Raw genomic sequence first — 23,577 nt, 5'->3', positions numbered from 1 at the left:
AGCAGTATGCCTAACATCTGCATTAGAGATGCGATATTTTTTGTATAGCCTCAGCTTTGGACCCATCTTTTCTATGGCATAATTAAAAAGTATCCCCTGAACTCTAGCTCCCTGCAAAAGAGAGATCAGTGTGAAGGATTTAACAAGAAAAAAAGAGGAAAGTAAATAAGGAAGAGTTAGGAAAAAAAAGCATAAAGTATATAATATATATTAAACACTGGAAAATTTCTATAGCAGCTGTCGTTAGTATAATAAGGTTACCTTTGAGTCAGCAAGTATGAACTTTTGGTACTTGGTTGGAGTAGAGAACGAAGACCCAATATTCATTTTTTCTTGCACCGTTACTATAGCTGTCCATGATTTCATTCCAGGCTTTATATCATCAATAAACAGAACATCACCCATACTGCATTAAAGATGAAGCAAATCTATATAAAGGTTAAGCCTAAACAAATAACAATAGAAAGTAAATAATAAACGCAGTGAGTGGAATGCAGGCAATATAAAGAATCTTTGTAGGTGAAGCTACAAGTGTGCAAATACCTCAATGCATGTAGTCATCTTTTAGCTAATTCTAGAATTTCCCGGTAAACAACGTTTCGGGTTTTAACCTCAACGACAGTATCATGAAAAGTTGGTGGCATTATCAAAACTTTAACAGCAGTTGCCATCTTAGCGCGAGATAAAGCAACGTATAGTTGGCCATGCGAAAAAACAGGCTCGCGGAGATAGATGCCTACACGATCCAATGTTTGACCTTGCGACTTATTGATGGTCATGGCAAAGCAAAGCTTTATTGGAAACTGAATACGTTTAAAAGGAATTCCAATCTTCTCAGCATCAGATGTTTGCAGTGGAATTCTAGGCAAAACAATTTGTTTGCCTCGATGCTCACCGACTGCAATCTCAGCACAGAGCACATGCTGTTTTAAGCTTCTGCAAATGAGCCTTGTCCCATTACATAATCCTTCTGTAGGATTTAAGTTCCTTAGAAGAATGATAGGACAGTTTTCTTTCAGGACTAATTTATGGGGAGGCAAACCTTTGGGATTTAAAGAATTCAGAAAGTCTTGGTAGTCCCCTTGATCTCTTTCATTTAGAGTTCTATCAGTGCTCATATAAACATAGGCCTGTCCAGGGAATCGATCAATCATCATCTCATTAATATCATCGACACAGGAGTTCTTTGGCGTAAGAACGCATCTGTTGATCATGCTGTATGGATCTAATGAATAAAGGCAGAGATCGGAGAATACAAAATCCACTAACCTGAGTAGGTAAGAATATGATTAGAAGCGTGTGAGTGTGTATATATATATATGTATACACAAAATGCACCTATAAGAGCAGTATGCCTTAAGGATAAATTTTTTTTCCTAACCTGTTCAGTGATTCATTCTTGTTATTGTACCGAATTAATAAATGCTCACATAAAGATATTTTCCCTTCAAGATCTTCAGGTTCACGGCCTTCACCAACTCTAAGAAGGAAATCTGAGTATGGAAGGTCTAAAAGGGCTCGCATATTTTCTGATAAAGAAAGCTTTGTCAGAGTATTCCATAAAAGAGAATTAACAAAGCTAGCTTCGATCTGCTGGTCCCTAGATGCATTTGGTATAACAGGTAGAGTCTGACGAAAATCACCACCAAAAACTACTATTTTACCACCAAAAGGCATATCAGAATCCATCACATCTTTCAGCAATAGATCAAATGCTTCCACAGTATCCTTTTTAGCCATCGAAGCCTCATCCCAGAGAATTAGTTTGGCTAGCGAAATCAGCTTAGCTATAGAGCTCTGCTTGCTGATTTGGCAGGTTCTGCTCGCTGACACATCCAACGGAATCTTGAATCTTGAATGAGCAGTCCTTCCTCCAGGAAGAATAGAAGCAGCAACGCCGGACGATGCAACTGCTATCGCAATATAGCCCTGAGATCTAAGCGTTGCAAGAAGTGAACGATATAAAAACGTTTTGCCAGTCCCCCCAGGACCATCAACAAAAAAGCTCTTACTCCCAGAAGAATAAACCTCAGTTAGAATAACATCGTAAGCATGTTTCTGGGCTTCGTTCAATTTCGAAGATAAGAGCAAGTCTTCTTCCGTGAATGGAATGTTTCTCTCACTCTCTATCTCCTTTGTGAGCCGATCATCACATACAAGAGAAAATCCTTCAGGAACAAGATGGTAGTCACTCACATTCCTTCCCATCTGTTCTAAGATTCTGTTTATCTCTTGGAGAGTACGCATTCTTATTTGATCAGAATCGCAATCAGTCAAATGAGAGTTCCTTTTTAAATCCTGGGAAAGCTCACCCTCGAATCTTTCCCAAAGAAGCCTTGGATTGCTGGGGGAGCAATAGACTAAGAGAACTGCAAACAGAGTTCTGAGCGAGAATGGCATTTGAAATGTTGCTGCATCCGTAAGAGCATCCTCTAAGTACGTATCAGATTGGAGCAAACCCATTTCGAAGGCAGCCTCTCTATATGATAGAGCAAGCTTACCATTGACAGTGAGTAGATCCTCAAATGACGTTGGAGCATGAACATGAGATAGAAGTAATCGAAGATAATAACGTTCTCCCTCAGTTGGGCTAACAGTTACCAATCTGCCAATGACCGACCTCCGCTTCCTGGGAGTCCAGTTTCTTGTTTTGGGAGTCCAGACAAAAAACTCAGGAAAGTCACGGTAAAGGCAATTGAGGTTTTGAGCTATTTTATCGGTCTTATTCATGTGAAAAAATTGTGTAAGCATTGTCTTGCTAAAATCAGCACGGTTCACAACATCAGCAAGGTCAGAATGTTTATGAAATGAAATCATCTGGTGGCCTGGAAGATGTACCTGAAGAGCGTAAACAGAAGGAGTCATTTCATTTAAAGAAAACCTATATATGCGCCAAAAGGCCTCTGCAGCTGCGACCCATCGTCCGGATTGGAAGTCATTGATTTCATCGATGTTTTCAGCAGCAGAACCAGTATTTATATGAAAGCTAATACGGTCGTGCCCCTTGTAGACGTATTTGTATAAATATTTGACTAACCTGACCGTTGAACAAATCTCAACATTCATATGGCAGTCAAATAATGCAAGAAGGTAAGGATTGTACGGAACAACCCAACGGTTGCCAAGTGTTTTATTCCGTACTCTTACAACTCGACCATTTCTCCTCCTTCTATAATGCGGATAGCTATCTTCTGTATGGATAGTGTATTCACTGAAATCCTTGGGATAATGATTTCTGCACGTTCCATTTTTCATGCAAACATTATCTTTGTTCAATTGTCCACAAGGACCATGCATCATGTGTTTGATGACAAGTGAATACAGGTATCTCTGCTTATCAGGATCCGGAATCTCAGCAGAAACAATTTGATCGTAAGCCTCAGGATTCAACGGCTTATATTCATGCTTAAGAATCAGGAGCAAGTGAGCATGAGGTAGACCTCTCTTCTGAAACTCAATAACATAAACAAGAGCCTGGACCTCTCCAAAGATCTTTTTCTTTAGTATCTCAGATTTAAGCATTTCGAATTTTGCTCTAAAAACTCTGGACACCAAATCAGGCCTATCCTGTGCATCTTCTCCATACTTTAGATTTTCCTGAATCTCCTTCCAGTTAGTATTACAAGTCATAGTAATAAAAATATCTGGTCTGCCATACTTTTGAACCAAAGCCATAGCGTCTATGTAACGCCGTCGCATGTCCCTTGGACCTCCAATAAACGAAGCTGGAAGGTACACTCTCCGACCAACCTGGCTTCCTTGCCGCTGACCCACAGATATACTATCTATAACACCCTGTAGAATTTCTGTCCTAACGTCATTCTGTTTTTTCCTATGGAAATCAAGCCTAGATGTTTCAATTTTTACATAGACATCAACAACAAACTGTTGTAAGAGCCTCCTTGCATGCAATAACATGGAACGATCGTTTTCTCTCATCTGGAGTAAGTAACAATAATACTCTCGGGCAGAAACAGTGCGGCGTTCTTTTCTGCCGTTTTCAGAAGCTACACAAAACACGAACATATAACATATATATATATTATCTATAGCTTTATAAAGAATTCACTAAAAGGACAAACCACAGGGCAAGCATATCAGATTAGATAAAACTACCTTCCTGTTCCATGCGAATCAAATCTGAGGCAGTCCGTATTGAAGAAGCATCAATTACATTGGCATCATCAGAAGCATCACGTTTTCGTTTACTTGAGTCACAATTTCTTAGTATCCCATGACGCCAACCACACTCACCGTGAGGAAATAGGAGAGGATACTGCAAAGGATCATAGCAGGAAAAATAGTGATGTATTCGATGGCTGGTGTTTGAGTGTGAATAAACCTGAATTTGTGGACCTTTTTCAAGCGACTCGCCCTCAGATTCTGTCCAGATTGCAGCAACTTGGGATGAGGTTGGTAGATTATAGACCCTTTGATCTAAGCTAGGATTGGAGTTAAGAACAATCTTGTGATTTTCCAGATCTGCCACATCCCGCAAGCTCTTAAAGAATCTAGTGTAAGGATTAGACTCAAGAATACGCATTAAGAGCTTCATAGTACTCTCACGAAGCCTAGGGGAATTACGAAGCCTCGTAGATAGCTCTTCCTCCTCATCAAAAAAATATAACTGTATGCCTGTAGGTTGCTTGCCGGAGGAGATTAAGCTATCTAACAAATGATAAACCTGACCTTGAACGCGAAAGGTATAAACTCCTTTGGTGTTCTTTGTAAGATCATGGTCATACTTTGCACCAAAAGTAGTGAAGGCGACATTATTGTTATAAGTACGGATGTGTTTGCGAAACTCAACACACTCTTCATCTGTACCAGAAAAAAGACGATAAAGACTATAAGGCATGACGGGCACAACAACAGAAACGTCACCACCCGCGCAACAGAATTTTGGAGGTTCCAAGTGAAATCTCTTTGCTCCACAATGTTGACAGTTTGGAGCATTTGGCAAAGCAATAGAATGTTCAGGGATCTTTTCCAAGCGAGAGTACGCGGTGCGCCTAGTTTTTCTTTTTCTCCCTAGCGTGACGGTTAAGCAAAGATTATTTAATAGAGGAGTAAGGAACGAGGTTCGATAGTAAAGACAGTCGCTATAAGCAGACAGAGCAATATTAAGGACGTTCACAAACCTTCTTTAAGAGCATGTGTACTAACAAGGATTTGTGCATTGTTTGCAACACCAGATGATTCCGCTCTACCTAAGTCAATAACACAGGTGCCTTCTTCTATAGGAGGAACAGAAAGAGCTGGCAGAAAAGGATGATGAATGCGATATTGTCACAAGGGTAAGGAAAAAGAGCTGAAAAGAGCAGCAGCCTCCAAAAGTAACGAGGATTGCACCTCGAAAGAGCAACAGAACCAAGCAAAAAGAATAAGCAAACATAGTGAATAAACAGGAACACTGTCAAAGGAATATACCTTGTGACAGTGAAGACACAGCCTGAAGAATCATAGAAGGAGATGGTTCAACAGACGATGATTGCGGGTTAAGCTTAGAAGCCAGTTTGTTTGCGGTAGCATCAAGCATGTCAGCTAACGCATCATCACTGTTGACAAGTACATGGTTATCAGGGGGGAGAGTTCCTGCGGCAGACGGGAAAGCACCTGATTCCTGCAAACCTTTTGAGGCACCGGGCATGCGTTTGCTTTGCCTACTTTTATATACCTTTTTTTGACGAACGGTAGGAGGAGTAGTATGAGAAGGTAGTCGGATATCTTGAGCAAAAGAATCAGAGACGGAAACAAATGAATCCACTTGTTGTGAAGTAGACAAAGGATCTTTTTTATAGTGCACACATTGCTCTAACTGAGATGCACCGAGAGCGTCAGTAGCAGAAGAATGGCCAGTACATTTTTTTTCCGCGTAGGCATCTCGCCTACGCTGCAACAAGGCATCCTTTTTCCCCTTGTCCATCTTAGCATAACGCATACGGCGAACAGAGTTGCGGTCCATGGAGTTAGGAATCAAGATCTAGCTTATAATAATGTAATAACACAGAACAAGTTTTAGATAAACAAATATAGAATTATCAGCATATAAGGGCGGTTTGCGCAATCATAAAGATCATAATAATCACTATACCTGAGATAAAGACACAAACTGAAAGTAAGGACAAGAGCCGGAAGCAGTCAAAAGAAGCTACACTGCAAAAGAGCAAAGAAGTGAGGAAAAAGGATCACCACAACCGCTAGCACTAAGTCAAAACAATGGTAAAAGAACGGGGGAAAAAGGAAAAAGGATGAATACACAGAGCAAAGCATAAGAGCAGTATACCCGAGGAAAGAGAATAGCAGGATTAAGAACAATGGATTCTGAATAGACAAAGGCTCAGCAACAAAGTAAACGGTGATATACCCTAGAGAAACATGTTATCGAAAGAAACAGAGCAGAGCAAGCGAGAGCTTTTGTATAAAGTCAAAAAGAAAGGCCGTGCTGGAAGAAAATTTACCAAATAGTAGATCGAAGAGTTTTTTTTCTCGTAGGCGGCTATCAATATTGCACGAAAACAGAAGCGAACTACAGCTTCTGCATACGTAGGAATGGGAAAAAAACCACAGGGCAAACGAGTCTCATGAACAAACTAAACGGTCATATACGCTGCAGGTACCCGGCAGCAAAAGAAACAGAGCACAGAAAACGAAAGTTTTTTGTATAAAGGTAAAAAAAGAAAGGTGAGCTGAGACAAAGCTAAAAAGGCAGCTGAGTGCTGAGTTTTTTTTTTTTTACCTTACACGGCTATCAATATTGCATGAAAACAGAAAGGAATTGACAGCGGATACAGTGAAAATGGTATAACAAGGCACAAGAGCTCAGCAATGTGGCGGGAAAAAAGGCTGGCCCGGTAGAACAGGAGAGTATACAAAAGCAAAGTCAACACAACAAAGAAATGATATTAACAAAGAAACGAGATCTTATAGGGATAGTCGTGTATCAATTCGGGACAACAGCTTTTTTTTTTTTCGAGGGGAAAAAAAAAATTAGGTCACTGCATGAATCGTCCAAGTAGCAAATTGCATGAATCGTCCAATAAACAACCCAGTTAACAACGGCATTATTGCATTTTGAAGGAAAGCACACTGCCCAAAGAGCAAGAAGGCGCCAGAATCAAGAGTCGCGAACAAAAGCGAAAGTAAGGGAAGCGCACAGGAAAGATCAAAAAAAATGAAGACCTGTTAAATCTTTCTTTCCTTACACACGTACCTACGTTGCATGAAAAGAGCAATGCGGTGCATGGAAAGAGCAATGCACGGACAGTGCATGGAGGGATATCAATCTAATAAGGTCCTAAGAGCTACGTTTGGAGAAAAGACAGCTGGTCAGATACAATTGCAAAGTAGTCCAAAGGGAAATTACCCAAAGCGATAATTTTTTTTGGGAAAAAAGATAAATCGGCGCAGAAAAGTTCTTTTCCTCCAACGCAAATAGGCAATTAGAATTCAAGCTTAATGCGCAAAGGATAATATGGTATTTTGAAGGGCAGGAAAACTTTCTTTAAAGACCAAAGTAAAGACCATTGAATACCGATCTTGGGCCACGAAATTCAAGACTAATGCGCAGAGGATAATATGCTATCTTGAAGGGCAGTACTATTTTTTTTAAAGGCAAAACAAAGACCATTGATTACCAATTAGCTTGATATAAAATGTTGCCTAGCATCCAAGGGGGAAAAATGCATTTACAAATATAACACTTCGTAAGGCCAAGAACAAGAGCAAGGCTTCCCATGTTCATAAAAAATAAAAAGAGGGAATGGTTAATACACGCGGCCCAATCGAATATAAACAAACAGAAACTTTCAATAGCCATACATATAGAGGAAAAGACAGATACAAAAAATAGAACAACATTTCCTGGCTAAGAACAAGATCAGAGGCAATTTCCTGTAGGAAGAACAATTTCCTGTTGGCCACATAGGTAGTTAATTACAAGAGGCAAGCATAACTAATTGAATAGTACATAAAACCTAAGAGCTATTACAAAATATGAGTTTATAGACGCTCGAGAGACAAAAAATAGCTCGACTAAGCTGGGTAGCAGGCAACAACAGTGTATCTAGTTGTGGTCTCTGTTCTGATCACATCAGTAGAACGCTTAATGTAGAGCAAGAGCTTTGAGCGTTTAATTTGCCGAGACACACGGCAGTACAACGCAAAATTCTGTAAGAAACTGAAAACCTCATCAATAACAATGGAAATGAACGACAAGCAACATAAAGGAGCGACCATCAAATTAAAGTATGCATACACAAGAAAAGAGCAGCACACTACCTCATCATCAGTAGACGCATACATGTAAACGGCACTAACACCAATTAGCCTCTCAGCTTCAGCGCCCAGCGCAATAACATTCACATACCCAGTATCATCATGAACAGTAAGCCTAATCCATGCTCTGCTCTTAAAAACAGCACCATGAAAAACCAAAACAAGGAAGACAGAAATCCTGTGATAACTAATGAAAAAACAGAACGCACCTAGGGAAAGCATATATTCCCAGGCCACAAGAAAGACATAGAGTTCCAAGGGTTGTAGCATAATCATAGAGTTCATAACAATGGGGACATGCCATATGCCAAGAGCGAGCACAAGGCCAAGCAACCTCAACATGGCCCTTAATCCACGCATTTCCCCAATCCTGACATCCAACGACTGAAAATGAAGGAAGGGAACAACAGGATAAAGAAAAGACACCAAAGCAACAAGAAACAATAAAAGCACTAACGAAGGGGTCACAGGACAGAACATCGGCAATGGTAGTAACAGTGAGATCACGAACAGGGGGGAGCAAGACAGTAGGGTCCAAGTAAGCGCGCTCGTCAAAAACCAAACGAACCAACTCAGAAATGTTATCAGTACACCTAAATGCAAAAACAAAACAAGAGGGTACACAGCTTAGGAAAAGACCCATCCTATACACCAGAGAAACAAACAAAAGAAGCAACACTTACCAAGCATCAAGCAACTTTGCCTCCAAAACATCAGGACAAACAAGAACAATAGATGAGGGATGAATCGACAAAGACAAACCTAAGGAAAAAAGAGACAAACCAAACCAGCAAACACCCAACAGTAAAGAACAGTAGATCCGCATAAAAGAGACCAAAAAAGATAAAAAGAAAACCAACAAAGAAAGGGAAAAGCATACATTTTTTTGTAGTCACCCTAACCCTGATAGCAATGATAATAGGCATAGCATGCATTAAATTTTCGATAGCTCGCCCCTCAATAGATTCATAGTCACCAAATAGGGTCAAGATGATGGGACGCTTCCTACATCAGCGACACAAATAAAAGAAGAAGATCATAAGAGCAACAAAACAAAGAGCAAGGAAAAAAAAAATGTAGACAGAGTAACATGATTACCCCTGGTCAACTATAATAATATCTCTCTCACGGCGAAGGATTCCTTCCACATAAACGTCCCGTGCAGGCAAAGAATTAACCACCACCCCCATGATATCTAGGTTCATGCAAGACAAAAAACAGAGTGAATGAAGCGAAAACAAACAACGAATAAAAAAAAAGCAAGAAAAGGGAAGAGAGAACCTACTTATGAGGTTATTAGTGTCAGCAACAAAGTGCAAAGAATCGTAAGAGCGCAGGCCAAAATAAAAAGGCAGAACAGGAAGCCCAACATCAGTAGCCTCTCTAATAGAAGTATCAGAATTAATCACCCAGTAAAAGGGATAAAAACAATCTGGGGGGAGCTCGGCAAGCCGGCGGATCTCAGCATTCGATATATAATACTTCCTAAATGGAAGAAGAAGCCCATCCACACAAGGAACGTTGTCATCATAAACAATGGCAGACACTTTAATACCCTAATTGGAAAATTATATTAGACAGCGAAGCAAGCACAAAAATGACAGCATCAAATAAGCATGCATCAAGAAACAAATCAAAGGCACCTGCGAATCGCCAAACCGAAATAAACGGAACGACTTCGAAATCGATCCATGGCTAGCAACCTTGACACGATCAGCCTCAACAACATGAACCAAGGTCATCCAACCACGTGTAGATTCAGAGACATTTGATATGCGAAGAAGCTTAGGCGCAGCAGCAACGGCTGAAGCAATAGCAGCAATAAGATAAATATATAGGACAAGCATACCCAAAGGCAACTAAGACAGAACCTATAAAACATAAAAACCTGAAGATGCGTCAAAAGGCTCACATGGAATGGCACCAAGCTCGGGTACAAAACTAACAGTGGAAGCAGCAGCAGTTGCCATTCCTGCAAAACAAAAAGGCACAGATAAGACCGTACGAAAAGACGATGACCAAAAAAAATAAGCGGGAAAAAACAGTACCTTTACGCAAAAAAATTACAAAATAACAAAATAACGCAAAAAAATTAAAAGACAAGAACAACAATCGTAAAATAGGCAAAGAGGGGAAAAATGGAAAAGGCACAGAAGAAAATTCCGACAAAAGATCAACCTTTGCAGGAACGCAAACAGCTAGAAGAGGAAGCCTAGAAAATAAAATTAAAAAAAAACACCTGTAAAACTTAGCATGCAAGCGAAAATACAACAAAAAAAGGAAAAAAGCACAGAAGAAATTTCCTACAAAAAAGTAAGGTTGAAGAACGCAAAAAGTTGGGAGAGGAACCCTAGAAAAATATCATAATCATTAAAAGGAAGAGCCAAAAAACTGAGATAGGAAGGAGAAAAAGGAATCGTACCTCCAATTGCTGGGTAGAAAAGAAAAAATCTCAGGTAAAGCACGTGGGAAAAACGAGGGTGCATTAATGAGATACCTCCAATTGCTGGGCAGAAGAGAAGAAATCCCAGGTAAAGGACGGAGGCCATAAATCCAAAGGATAAAATCCATCGTGTAATACGCCTTACTCCAATTAATAAGAAAAAGATTCTCAACACACTCATTCATAACCACAGCAGACGGAGAAGGAAAAAATGGAAAAGCATGCGGGTGTATCGATGAGGTGAGATGAAAAGAGGTGAAAGGGAAGAGCCAAAAAACTGAGATAGGAAGGAGAAAAAGGAATCGTACCTCCAATTGCTGGGTAGAAAAGAAAAAATCTCAGGTAAAGCACGTGGGAAAAACGAGGGTGCATTAATGAGATACCTCCAATTGCTGGGCAGAAGAGAAGAAATCCCAGGAAAAGGACATAAAATCCATCGTGTAATACGCCTTACTCCAATTAATAAGAAAAAGATTCTCAACACACTCATTCATAACCACAGCAGACGGAGATTCATAACCACAGCAGACGGAGAAGGAAAAAATGGAAAAGCATGCGGGTGTATCGATGAGGTGAGATGAAAAGAGGTGAAAGGGAAGATATTAAGAAAGAACCAGAGCAGTGCATTAATGAGATACCTCCAATTGCTGGGTAGAAGAGAAGAAATCTCAGGTAAAAGACGGAGGCCATAAATCCAAAGGATAAAATCCATCGTCTAATAAAAAAATGGAAAAGCATGCGAGTGCATCGATGAGATGAGATGAAAAGAGGTGAAAGGGAAGATATGAAAAGAGGTGAAAGGGAAGATATTAAGAAAAAGAACCAGAGGAGACGGAAAAGCAGGTGGGTGCATTAATGAGATGAGACGAGACGGAAAGGGAAGATAAAGAAAAAAAAAAAGAACCACGTGAGGACCTTCCTTCGGCACGTGAGGACGACGAAAAGCTTATGAACAGTAACCATCCTTCGGCTGTTAGTCTTATATGTTGATAAACATGTAGCTTCATTTTGTGTTGTACTTCTTGTCTGTGAAAAATTTGGCCTTGCTTGGATTGAAGGTTTTCGTCGGAAAATATTATCGTTTTCCGTGATCACATTTCCCTATCACCTTTTTCCCTCACATATATCAAATCGCTACAGTAATTTTTCCATGAAAAATGACGGAAAATGCAATCCAAACACAACCTTATATATCCCCTTTCCCCCCGCTTCAGAAAAAAAAAAAAAAAAACTCTCCTCCATTTGTACACTCATGGAGGGTGCTATTTAATATTTGTAATGGTGTGAATGCAAGTTAACCAAGTCGAACACTTTATAGGAGTTTTTTTTAAAAGAATGTATTGCAGTGATTTGATGTATGTAAAATAAAAAAGTAATTGAAAAATTATAATTCAAACATAGCCTCAGTGTTCAAGTTTGCTTGGTTAATTTAATGAGTTTGAAATTGTATTAAAGATTGGTTATTTATCTATCGAATCAAATGAGCTTTTATCGAGCTTAACTTGAATCAAACTATTCTAACAGGAAATTTTTATATATAAATTTTAATTTATACTAATCAAACTGAGCAGAGAGAGAGAGAGAGGCAAGAGGAAATGCTTGCATTAGATAGCTTCAATCCATGCAGATTTCACCAACTTCAATTGAAGTGAGATTACAATAACTGAAGTGAATTGAACAGAATTTCACTGGAGAGGGCGAGGGAGGGGGACGGGTGCAGCATTCATGGATGGACGTAGAATTTTTTGTGTTTTATACTCCGTATGCGATGGAAGTACTTGTTGTCAAGAGATAGGACGAACTACGAAGCACGTGGACTCCAACGAGAAGAAGGCCAAAAAAGAGGGATGAGTGAAAAAGGAAGTCAGAAATTTGGGGTCCGCTTCGCTTTCTTAGCGGATAGGGATTGATTACTACCGCTGAGTGCTGATTAGCAACTGCAGCCCGTTGGATAGGCATTGCATAATAAATGATGATAATTACTAATACAATATAGTCAGCAGTCACGGATGCACTACTAATTACGTAGTAATCTAATTATGATCCATTCATATTCTACCAATAATAAATAAATAAATTATACATTTTTCGCTGCCCCCACCCCCCGACCTAGAAAATTCCAGAGTGACTGCTGCTGCTTACTAGTTGCTCCAGCGGACAGATAGTTAGAAGCCCACCATCCCCAATTGAAAAAAAGAAGCAGGACATGGATTTGAATACCACCACCACCACCACTTCCATCTCCGGCTGCCCTGCCCAGCCCATGGATTTAGCCGTAGCTGCTACTGCTACACCATGGCACGTTTCCTGAATATATACTCCTACTGATATAAAATCCCAGGCAGGCTTTGGAAGTTGACTGAGATTTATACATTGTAATTTTCTTTTATATTTATTAGTATTAGCAGTCCCCCAATCCACACCCCAATATAGTACTAGTAGTAGTAGTTCGGTGGAGCCGCAGACGGAATTTCCCAGAACGGTCGCAATTCTCAATTGGAATTAAGCTGCTTCTACTTCCTACTTCTACATCCAACTCCACCTCATAATCCACACGACTCCTGTCCTCGGATCTTTGGCTAATTATATAATATTCTACTCTAGTTGTTTCGCAATTCGGTACACAAAACAACTGCTGATACTAGTATGATACTGGTGGCCATAGTGGCGGAGCTGTTGGAGGAGTACACGGTGTTGGTGGCTAGGGTGCTGGAGCATATGTTCAACCAGGCTCCCCTCCCCTTCCCTCCGCGGGTTCGTTTTCTCATTCTCCGTAATCTTCCCTTTGCTTCTTCTTCTCCTTCTCTTCCTCCGCCTCCGCCTCCCCCTCCTCCTCGTGCTTCTCGCGACATCACATGCCCTCTTCCTCAGTCCTGATCCATGCACACTTTTCGTACTAGAATCCATCCGTCAACTAATAAGATCCTGCAAGCCCAATGTTAGCCCCCGGCCTCCCTCGGTCGGACTGGATTCAACTTATCACTAAATACTTTGATAAAATTGAAATTTGAAAATTTAAAATTTAAAATTTAAATTTGTTAAGTAATTTAATTGTTAAAATATTAAATTTAATATATTTGAGCATAACTTTACAAAATTTTGAGATTAATGGTCCAAGTTGGCCCGAGCCAAGCTCGCCCAATCTGGGCCTTCTATCGCACTTTGCTGTTGCCGGTGAAACTGCAAAGACGCTGGATGCCGGATAGATGGTCATGTCCTGAATTGTTTTTCGATTGTTAACAAAAACCAATGGCTCTATTTGGATTATCATTTGTTTTTACAAACTATTTTTATGTGTAGAATCTACAATAATAAATTTTAAATATAATTCAAAAACACACATCTCAAGTATAACTTACAAAAAATACTAAAAAAATGCAAACATAGGGGAGCGGGTGGTGGGGAAGGGAGAGGAGGGTGGAGGAGGAGGAACAAGGGGAGGAGAGAAAGAAGAAGAGGGAGGAGGAAAGAGGAGGGTGACAGTGGAGGTGGAGGAGGGAGGAGAGAAGGGGTGATGGGTGGTGAATTTTTTTTAATTTTTTTAAAAATACTTCAATAAGATTTTACATTTCAAAAACACCTCAACAAATAACTATAATAAAAGTTTTTCATATATAATATTATAGTATAGTATCTCCAAAACACCTTTTTAAGTTTGGATATGGTTTAAGTTGAGATCATTAGTTCAACTCTCATATCCTCCCTATTCGGGGTGGATCTGATCCAAGTAGCTAGACTCGAGATCGGGAGCTACTCGATTAGCAGTTTGGCTCGAGCTTGCTCTGATCGAGCTCGAGGAGCAATAGAAATAGCGAGTCAAGCTCAAGTCTAGTTATGAGATACTCAAGAACTCGACGAACTTTATCGAGTATCTCATAAAAAAATAAAAAAAAATATATATATATAATATAGCTCTATCGAGTATCTCATAATAAAATAAAAAAAATTATATATAATATATAGAAAATTACTAATACAGATAAGCAACTTATTAAATTTACAATGAACCATTCTAACACCTTTATTTATTTGTTTGGACAAAGCAGGGATTTCATAAAATCATACTTCTTATTTCTTGTTTTTTAGAGAACTTAATTTGAAAACATTAAGAAGGAAAAGATCTAATTTAACAAAGGTTTTCAAGCTCATTTTTTGAGATTAAATCGAGTAATCGAGCTCAGATCTTATACGAGTACGAGCTCGAATTTGAGCTCGAGGTTTTTTCAACTACATCGAGTCGAGTTCGAGTTTGGAGTCAGGGGTTTATTCGAGCTCGAGTAGTTCCCATAACCTTCGAGCTCCAACTCAAGTATGGTACTACTCGAGTTTGGCTTGACTCGATAGCATTTCTACTTCCTATCTCTCATTTTGAAGTTTGGATTAAAAAAAAAAAAGAGCATTTCCAAAATATTAAATTGGTGAAAAGGTCCATAAGTTTTCTGGGTTCCTTTTTTTTTTTTTTTTGGTTTGTCGTTTTATTGTGTTGGTCGATAGAGAACTGAATTGAAGAAAGAGCGTATGGCTATTGGAAAAGGAAAAAGATTTGATTCATATTCAAACAAAGTGAAATAAGAAATCAGAAAACACGGAATTGAACTTTTGGTGATTAATCTACATGCGGAATGTAGATATTAGAGCCGAAATAGGAAACAAAGACAAAATGAAGACGTGAAATGATACCTCATCCCCATCCACAATGGGGTGCAATAGCTCCCATACTGAAAGTGTAACGGTCATGATTTGATAATTTTAGAAGCTTTAAATTTTACGGGACATGTATTGTGTGAATTATTAAAATAAATATATAATTTGATTGTGGATCCACGCTATTATACTCTACAGAGTGTAATGTATGGCAGAGATGGTGTAATGGAAGAGGGGATAACAAAGTGATGTTGTGACAATCCCGGATAATCAAAGATAGGAACAGTCTACAAAGCAGCAAGTACTTTTGCGTCACCAAATGACGAACCAGAACCTAATTCTCTTTGCTTCAATAATATAACTTTATTAAGACTAGGAACAAGTCTTGTTATCCACAGTTCTTCGGCAGACCGGATGTTCTTTTATCGTTCGTTGCCCACAGACCCGAACAATTGTTTGTATTTAATATAACTCGTTCGTGTCATGTGATGATACTCAGAGTCAGATTTGGAGCGAGTATATAGAACAATAATAATGGTAGGCATGAACCAAAAGCATCAGATCCTCTTAGCTCGTACAACGTACCACATCGATCGCAATTATCTGTCAAACCTAATATACTTTATACATAAGAAGAAGAATCCCATGTATGTCCAGATGTTTACACACTCAACCCTCCTAGTACGTAGTTAATGTCATACATTACATAACAAAAAAGACAGAGAGAAGGAAAGAAAGCGATCATAAATCGGCCGGGGAAAGACCAGTACACGGGCGATGAAGCGAGTACTGTTAAGGAATTTATTCGAATTCTCTGTTATTTCGTAAAGGGATCAACTATATGTATATATATACATACATCCGAGGCATGGCTCGGTTTACTTGTGCAAGATATTGAAGCAAAACAGAAAAAATACAAAGAAAAGAAGAGGAGATTTTGAAGAAATATTTGATTCCTTCGCATCAAAGCCCGTCTGTTACTTCCTTAAGCCCATCCATCTCCCACCAGGCTTGATATTCTTTTTCCAATGTCAGCAGCCATATTAGCTTTAGCTAACCCCACACAATTCCAGGCATTAAAAAAATAAAATAAAAAATTCCAGGTTTTGGATTCCACTCCCCCTGCTTTTTAGAACTGGCTTCGGTATTTAGAACAAAAGAATAAACCTGTCGATTCGATTGGAAGTATTCTGCATGCACTGAGTATGTACACAACGCTCACGTGCCTATTCATTCTCAAATATGCTTCGTAGGTCTGGCGACTAATAATCTGTTAATTAAACACTCACCATTCCCGTGGAGGCAAGAAACTGGTAACAAAAGGGAAAGTGGTACTGTCATATCATGATCAGCTTGATTACTTAGCTTTGTTGAATTGGAGAAGGGAATATGTTACCAAGAGGAAGAAGAAAAAAAAAAAAAAACTACTCCGTAAGAGAATATTAGGACTGAAGGAAGAGGCGCCTTAGGATTGGAGGAATATTTTTAATAGAGCATTTGCCAGCCTCATCAATGATGCCTTCTACTACTTATGGGTTCTTCCCTTTCCCATGCGTCTCTCCTTTCTTCTTTCCTAATTAATGTAACTCTACATAACGTTACTTACATAGTAGGTGTAGTATATATATCTAGAGAAGGAACCTGTTGGCAATGGTTAACCTACCGGAAAGGCTATTTGGCTTTGTCGTCTCAGCTCTTGCCTACTGTTTCTTTCAATATCATCGTCATCAAGACTCCAACCACTATCGCCCCAAAAGCTCCAACAACGACAATATCAGCTACAAAATGCCCAAGACCAAGGCTCGACCGCTTTCTTTGCAGGTTTCACTTCCATCCATCCATCCATCCTTCATGTTTTACATATACTCCATCTTATCCACATGCATACATACATACGTACTCAGGTTTATCCTTTAGAACCGGTTGTTGTTCGGAAATAAACTTTGTATCAAACTTCTATTATATATTTAGTTATTGTTATTATTATTTGGGACAATTTCAACCAACTCAACAGAAGAGATAAAAATAAAATAAAAACTCAATAGAAGAGGATGAGGGTCAGTATCCCTGACTCCGTATACCTAGTTCATCTTTGTTTGCTACTGGTGGTCGCTTGTATATTAAGGACTACATTAGATTTGTAACTAATACAGCTAAACTGAAATAAGTATGTCATGGCCCCAAATCTGACTTTTTCAGAGATTGAAATTTTACATCTTTTGTTGTCGTTTATTTATTTATGGAAGAAGAGAAAACGACTCTGTTGTTGTGGCGAGCAGATACCTCCCATGCATGCCCTCTTCAAAAAGACGAAAAAAGGGTAACAAAACCTAGGAAATACCAGCCCGTGTCGCTCAAAATCTGACATACAAACTTGGTGAAATCATCCTTGGTGAAATCTCCTTAATTATTATTGGCTGCTTCAGTTAATGAACAAAGCTAGCTTGCAAAAAAGAACGAAGGAAAGAGAAAAAAAAAAAGGGAAGAAAGAAGAAGAAGAAAGGTAGTCAGTCGTCCTACAAAAGCAGATGGGATCCCAGTTCCACATATTTTGGAAGGAAAATAAAACTTGAGTTAAACAACTGAAACCTAAAGGCCCTAAACCAAGTAGACAGAGACACAGGTTTAATTGACGAAAACGCTTTAGTAAGTAACCGCGATCAAAAGGAACAAATTAAGGTGTATATACTTTTGTGATCAAAAGAAAGAGCCCTGCATATATAGTTAATGCTTTTGTGGAAAGGGGAATCTGCGAAGCGCGTATCATTTAATCTGGGGAATATTAAAGAACCCGTACTAGTGTTGGTTGGATGAGTTTGCAGACAGTGGAGCTGAAAGTGAGGATGTGCTGCAGTGGCTGCGAGAGAGTTGTCAAGGACGCCATCCACAAACTCAGAGGTATAATTAGTTTCATTAATTTTAACAAACTCAGAGGTAGTTCATGAGTCACTGATTTAATTTTATTTTAACCACAGGAGTATTATACTAGCTACAATATACAAGCATCGAATTTAATTTCCACATATACTACTAATTCTTAGTATAGACGCACACAGTTGACTAATTAAGTGAGTAATCAATCTCTGGTCAGACACTACTACGTGCATGATCCCTCCCTCAAGTTCAACAACAGAAGAAATAGCAGTAGTAGCTAGGTAATCGGCTTTTTTTTTTTTTTGAGGTTGTGTACGTATGTGTATGTACAGGGGTGGATTCAGTCGACGTAGAGCTGGAGATGGATAAGGTGACAGTAATTGGGTACGTGGATCGAAACAAGGTGCTGACGGCGGTGAGAAGGGCGGGAAAGAGGGCAGAGTTTTGGCCCTATCCAAATCCCCCGCTCTACTTCACTTCCACCACCAACTACTTCAAGGACACCACCAGCGATTTCAAAGAGAGCTACAACTACTGGAGGCACGGCTACAATGCTGCCGACAGGCACGGCAGTCTTCCGGTCACTCAACGGGGAGACGACAAGGTCAGCAACATGTTTAACGACGATAATGTAAATGCCTGCTGTCTCATGTAATCTCTTATGTTGCCGCCAAAAATAAGAAATAAAAAATCAGGGAATGTGCGTTTTTTTTCCCCATCCCATCTGAAGCTAGTGCTAGTGAAGGCCCATTCAATTCTCGTTATAAGATAAGTTTAGTGCGGGATTGTGCGTCTCTCGTCCAGAGAATAGTAGTACTGCCTTTTATGAGGCCGTCTGTTGCCTTGCAACGTTGTATTTAGATGCCCCCAGGTAACAAACACAGTCAAGATAAATGGGCCGGGCCACTACCTTTAGGCGACCAGGCCGGCCTCACAGTAAGCTAGGAGGGTTGTCTCGATCCATAGCTAAACAACAATTGGCGACGTATTTGTTTTCTTTCAAATCAAATCGAGAATCGAAGAGAGTAGCAGCACATATTCATTGTTGCCTGGTCTCCCTCAAAAGTTTTGAATCGCAGAATGCTCAAAATCAAGTTGAGGTGCAGTCAGATTTATTAATTTATGTATGCTTCATCCAATCCAAAGGACACAAATTGGAAATTATATATCACCCTACCTACATCTACATGAGATCAATTACTATATGTTATGGTGATGGCTTAAAAAGATGCAAATACCCGTACAGTTGGCAGCCCATGATAGATTCAGGCATTCAATTACTACTACAGACACAAATTATCTGGGCAAGTCTTAAGCCGTGGGGACCCTTCCCGAAATGACTTTTTATTACGGCAATGAATTAAACCGGTCCCCCCATACCCATTCATTAGTATTATTCATTCATATAAATAAATGACGCAGCTAATTATTATTAATTCACGGTCCCATTGGTCGTCAATCATCATACATAAGGAATGAAATTTGCACTATTTTATTACGTTAATTACGTCGTCAATCATCTCCATTTGATCAATTTTTATTTACTTATATCATCAACCTAAGATTAAAGAAAATAAAATATAAGAGAAGAAAACGAATTTATATATTTATACGCACGTTCTTCACACCTCACCTCAAGTTTCCAATTTCCACTTACCTCCCTTATTTTGAACTAACTAATTGATGAGTAGTACATTTGCAAGGTGTACGTACGACGTAGTCTTAAATCCATGAAGATTACTCGAATGAATGAGTTAACTTGAGATTACTCGAATGAATGAACGAACTTTTGTGTATCCATTTGTTTCGTAGCTGAATAATTCTGCGGCCCGTGTCTACTCAAAACTCAAAAGCCAAGGAGGAAAATGTGCTGAACTATTTAATCACTCATCGTTGAAAAGGCTACACTGCTATAGCTAGCTTAACCAAAACTTCATCCTAGCTATATACTTGATTCAGATGCACGTACGTGTTAAAAAAAGGGAAAAAAAAAAATCATTCTTCATTACAAATTATGAATATGATAATAATGATATTGAAGCCAAAAGGTCAACAAAAAAAAAAAGAAAGAGCAGATACACAAAAGAGAGAGATTGGAAGAAATAATTAATAATGAGAAAGAGATTGGAGGAAGCTGAAGCAGAGAGGATGATGATGATGGTAGGGGTAGGTGAAGACAAAAGTAGGGCTAAGAAGGAGACGAAAAAGGAACGGGTGAGAGGAGTGGTGACGGTTAAGGATGGATGAGTAATGATCAGATCAGCGGGTGGCTGGCAACAGGAGAAAGTGCATGGAGGGTTCAGTTTGGGATACCTTAGCACAATCAATCATCAGGGGGTACTCGGCAATGAATGAGGGAGAGAAAGCTGTATCCTTTCGGACAGTGGGGAAAGGCATGGAGCGGGCGTGCATGTTGCCATGTTTGCTTTGCCAGACCCATCCATCCAGGTGGGGGTACCTGGATCGTTTTCGTTCTGGACGGGATGAGATGGGCCTGAAAGAAAAAGTTCTGCAGGTCTGTACAATTCATGAATCTTCCTCCTGGACACTTTTTCTTTTTTTCGCTTAAATTTTCTTTTTTTTTTCCTTTCCAGGCTTTCTTTTTTTTTTTTCCCCCCTTTTGGGGTTTTTTGGGTTGCTGTGTTTTGTGTTGTGCTGGGGGGGTGGTGAGGAAAGTGCATCATGCAAACTTTACGGCTGGTTATGGAAGCTTGTGCTGCTCAGCATGATCAGTTGCTGTCGCAGTTTACCGCGGCCTAGAATCTATACATACATGTCGTTATAATTGCGAAGTTGTTTTCTGGGATCTGCTGCCATCCTCTTTCCCACACCCCCCCCCCTCGGGGCCCCAAGCCCCACGCCCCCGCCCCCCAAAAAAAAAAAAAAAAATAAACTTGCTCTTTCTCTGTCAATGCCTGCACAGACGCTAGCTAGCCACACCTCCCCGGTTCCCTTCTGATCAATTCGTGATTTCTGGGCATTCAGGTTGGGTTGGATTTCTTGGGGGAAGAATGGGGGGTTTGTCCGGCGGCTCTCCCCTTTTGCTCCTGATCCCCTGCCATAAACACTCATTTGTTGTCTTTTTTTTTTTTTTATAACACAAATTTCAATTATTACACTACTTGCTGCTAAGATTGCACGAAACCGAGGATATTGGCCAGTGTTTACTTTTTTAGCATCACTTTTTGTTTCGCCAAGCCTGCATCTCCTTTTTCCCTTCCTTACCGGTTTCCAAAGACGTACGTTTATGTATCTAGTCCTCCTTTTCTCTCTCTCTCTCTCTCTTTATTTATGCATATGTCTGTGTGCTGCGTGTTTTTCAAGGGAAGAAGAAGATTTTTTTTTTTTTTTTTAAAAAAAAAAGAAGAAGAAGAAATCATGATCAGTACGACGTAGTCGGAGTAAAGGAGGGAACAGAGGAGTTAGCTGAGGAGGGACGAATTGGAGAAGCAAGTATACTTTGAAAAGTGGGTAGCAATGTGCTGATTCAGGAAAGAAAGGGGGGAGATCAGAGATGGCCAAAGAGAAGATGGACGGAAAGGAGAAAAAGAATCATCAATTCACGGGTCATCATCTGTTACTGTTGCATTGAAATACCAACGTGGTCCGTCCATACTCAAAAATTCACCATCTCACTTCACTGTAATTTGCACTTGCTCTTTCTGCAATAATTTGCACTTGCCAGTGTTGCCGTCTTCTCTCGAGTAGAATGCACGCTTCTGTGTTCCATCTGGGGTGATCGCCACGACCAACTTGTACTTTTAATTTTAAAAGCGCGCTCCACGTATTGCCCTTCTTTTCTTACTCGTTTTTTTTTTAAATAGCTTTTCTTTCTTTACTGTGGTCATTAATTGATGAAGCCTACGTCTCCTACGTCCTAGCTCATGCCCTCTATTCTACAGCTAGACCAACAGGCTAAACTACAATTATTTTTAGTATAAAGCCTACATTTATAGCCTACATATACGGGGAGGGACTAGGGAGGTGATTTCTTTACACGTCTAGGGAGGGGACTACTTCCTCTCTGGTTTCCAATTCCAATATTAGCATCAGTATTGTGGCATACTCCACTTATCGTCTCTGGTTTCTATTTTTATTTTTTGTGCAGGGGAGCCAGGCACACCAAAAGGACGAAGAGTGGTTGATAATGGACCAAGATTTCAAGATAGCCACGTACCCCCACAAACAAACCCAAAACAAAACAAAAAACAGAGTGATCCATCCATATAATCAATGAAGACTCACAAGAGAGTTTTTACATCATAATAATAATAATAATCAATTGTGAGACTGATCCATCCATATAATGAACAATGCAGGTAGCATCCTCAGTCTTTGTACATATTGCTTGTTCGACTTTTTTTTTTGGTGCATTCTGATCATGGTAGGTAACAAATTAAGAAACGGTTACATTGCATATCCAAATTTGCATTCAAATCCTTCTCATGATCTGTTATACAGATATCATTTAACAATTAAAAATAACAACCATGTTAAAACAAAATTACCAACATCTGCTAAGTTTGGCAGTAGGAATGCAATAAACTGGACCGAATAAATTGCAAAAAGAATGAATAGAGTCTAGTTGTTGGAATTGAAATTAATTAAAATGATGTTTAAAAGGATCATGTAAGACACAACTTAACGGTGAAATGTCAGCTGCCCAAAATTTGTATTCAAAAGTAAATAAAACGTTATTTAAATTAGAGGCAAATGGCCGAAGTAACTGCAAAACAAAATCCATGGACAAAAGAAATAGCAAATAAGCAATGCAAGGAAAGACAAACCAGAGGAAGAAACTTTCATTCAATTTTTTGCACTCATGAACCATATCATATGCACAACAAGTTTTGGGTAAATTATCTTTTACCCTCCTATCATTTAATTACCTATACATAACCCTTTCATGCTATGTTTTCAGACTCGGACCGGGTATCGACTCGGCCAAACTCAGGGGTCAGGGGTCAATGGATTTGATCCGGGTTGAACCGGATGATGTCATAAATAAAAATTATTCAAAAATTAAAATATTGTATATAAAATATCTAAAAGTATGTTAATATTAATAAAGGTATATTCATATATATTTGATGTTTCAAATATATTTAACAAGAAAATACAAAGAAACTAGAATAATCAAGTAGCAATTTAAATTATTTAATGAACATTAACAACTTTAGAATTAAAATTATGGATTTGATTGAAAAATAACATCAAATTTTAGGACAACATTTATAAAGTATGAAATATGTGAGATTTTTCATGTTTTTTCCCAGTTTTTCCGGTTTTTGACCGGGTTTTTAGTCTTCCGGTTTTGAAGAACAACTCGGACCGAACAC

At 39.2% G+C, this 23,577-nt stretch overlaps 3 protein-coding genes across 12 annotated transcripts; 1 reads left to right on the top strand and 2 right to left on the bottom strand.

The window, feature by feature from the left end:
* Positions 1-557: 557 nt before the first annotated feature.
* Positions 558-5,965, bottom strand: LOC113705032 (uncharacterized). The gene is made up of 6 exons (XM_027226896.1): positions 5,431-5,965; positions 5,142-5,258; positions 4,343-5,031; positions 4,117-4,276; positions 1,382-4,007; positions 558-1,269 (listed from the first exon to the last, which is right to left on the bottom strand). Exons 1-6 carry the CDS (start codon positions 5,963-5,965, stop codon positions 558-560), a joined length of 4,839 nt encoding a protein of 1,612 aa, XP_027082697.1.
* Positions 5,966-7,791: 1,826 nt separating this feature from the next.
* On the bottom strand, positions 7,792-11,688 carry LOC140012515 (replication protein A 70 kDa DNA-binding subunit B-like). Of its 9 annotated transcripts, none has more exons than XM_072060623.1 (13): positions 11,359-11,688; positions 11,029-11,173; positions 10,700-10,860; positions 10,166-10,249; positions 9,921-10,081; positions 9,563-9,833; positions 9,376-9,472; positions 9,158-9,282; positions 8,961-9,039; positions 8,735-8,870; positions 8,487-8,647; positions 8,281-8,404; positions 7,792-8,179 (listed from the first exon to the last, which is right to left on the bottom strand). In XM_072060623.1, the coding sequence occupies exons 1-13, from the start codon at positions 11,456-11,458 to the stop codon at positions 8,132-8,134; spliced, it is 1,692 nt and encodes a 563-aa protein (XP_071916724.1). In that variant the 5' UTR covers positions 11,459-11,688; the 3' UTR covers positions 7,792-8,131. The 9 variants fall into 9 exon arrangements, with proteins under 9 accessions (XP_071916724.1, XP_071916720.1, XP_071916721.1 ...); XM_072060619.1 differs by having other exon boundaries at positions 7,792-8,169; positions 11,359-11,686; XM_072060620.1 differs by having other exon boundaries at positions 7,792-8,169; positions 10,190-10,249; positions 11,359-11,685.
* A 5,109-nt stretch (positions 11,689-16,797) lies between these two features.
* Positions 16,798-18,956, top strand: LOC113703177 (heavy metal-associated isoprenylated plant protein 30-like). 2 transcript variants are annotated; one of them, XM_027224456.2, is made up of 3 exons: positions 16,798-17,185; positions 18,165-18,262; positions 18,571-18,956. In XM_027224456.2, exons 1-3 carry the CDS (start codon positions 16,896-16,898, stop codon positions 18,891-18,893), a joined length of 711 nt encoding a protein of 236 aa, XP_027080257.1. In that variant the 5' UTR covers positions 16,798-16,895; the 3' UTR covers positions 18,894-18,956. The 2 variants fall into 2 exon arrangements, with proteins under 2 accessions (XP_027080257.1, XP_027080258.1); XM_027224457.2 differs by having other exon boundaries at positions 16,913-17,185; positions 18,187-18,262.
* Positions 18,957-23,577: the final 4,621 nt, after the last annotated feature.

The sequence above is a fragment of the Coffea arabica genome, chromosome 8e, assembly GCF_036785885.1.
Source record: "Coffea arabica cultivar ET-39 chromosome 8e, Coffea Arabica ET-39 HiFi, whole genome shotgun sequence".
Taxonomy (NCBI): domain Eukaryota; kingdom Viridiplantae; phylum Streptophyta; class Magnoliopsida; order Gentianales; family Rubiaceae; genus Coffea; species Coffea arabica.
This window is presented reverse-complemented; position numbering and strand designations above follow the sequence as displayed.

Excerpts from the sequence above, each read along its gene's own strand:
- LOC113705032 (XM_027226896.1), bottom strand. The coding sequence starts at position 5,965 with ATGGACCGCAACTCTGTTCGCCGTATGCGTTATGCTAAGATGGACAAG. Across the intron at positions 4,277-4,342 it reads AAAAAGGTCCACAAATTCAG|TATCCTCTCCTATTTCCTCA; the intron begins GTTTATTCACAC and ends GATCCTTTGCAG. Across the intron at positions 1,270-1,381 it reads AAGAATGAATCACTGAACAG|GTTAGTGGATTTTGTATTCT; the intron begins GTTAGGAAAAAA and ends TTACCTACTCAG.
- LOC140012515 (XM_072060619.1), bottom strand. The coding sequence starts at position 11,458 with ATGCTTTTCCATTTTTTTATTAGACGATGGATTTTATCCTTTGGATTT. Across the intron at positions 10,250-10,699 it reads TTTCTACCCAGCAATTGGAG|GAATGGCAACTGCTGCTGCT; the intron begins GTACGATTCCTT and ends TTTGTTTTGCAG. Across the intron at positions 8,648-8,734 it reads TTCTGTCCTGTGACCCCTTC|GATTGGGGAAATGCGTGGAT; the intron begins GTTAGTGCTTTT and ends GTTGGATGTCAG.
- LOC113703177 (XM_027224456.2), top strand. The coding sequence starts at position 16,896 with ATGGGTTCTTCCCTTTCCCATGCGTCTCTCCTTTCTTCTTTCCTAATT. Across the intron at positions 17,186-18,164 it reads CTCGACCGCTTTCTTTGCAG|TGTTGGTTGGATGAGTTTGC; the intron begins GTTTCACTTCCA and ends AACCCGTACTAG. Across the intron at positions 18,263-18,570 it reads CGCCATCCACAAACTCAGAG|GGGTGGATTCAGTCGACGTA; the intron begins GTATAATTAGTT and ends GTGTATGTACAG.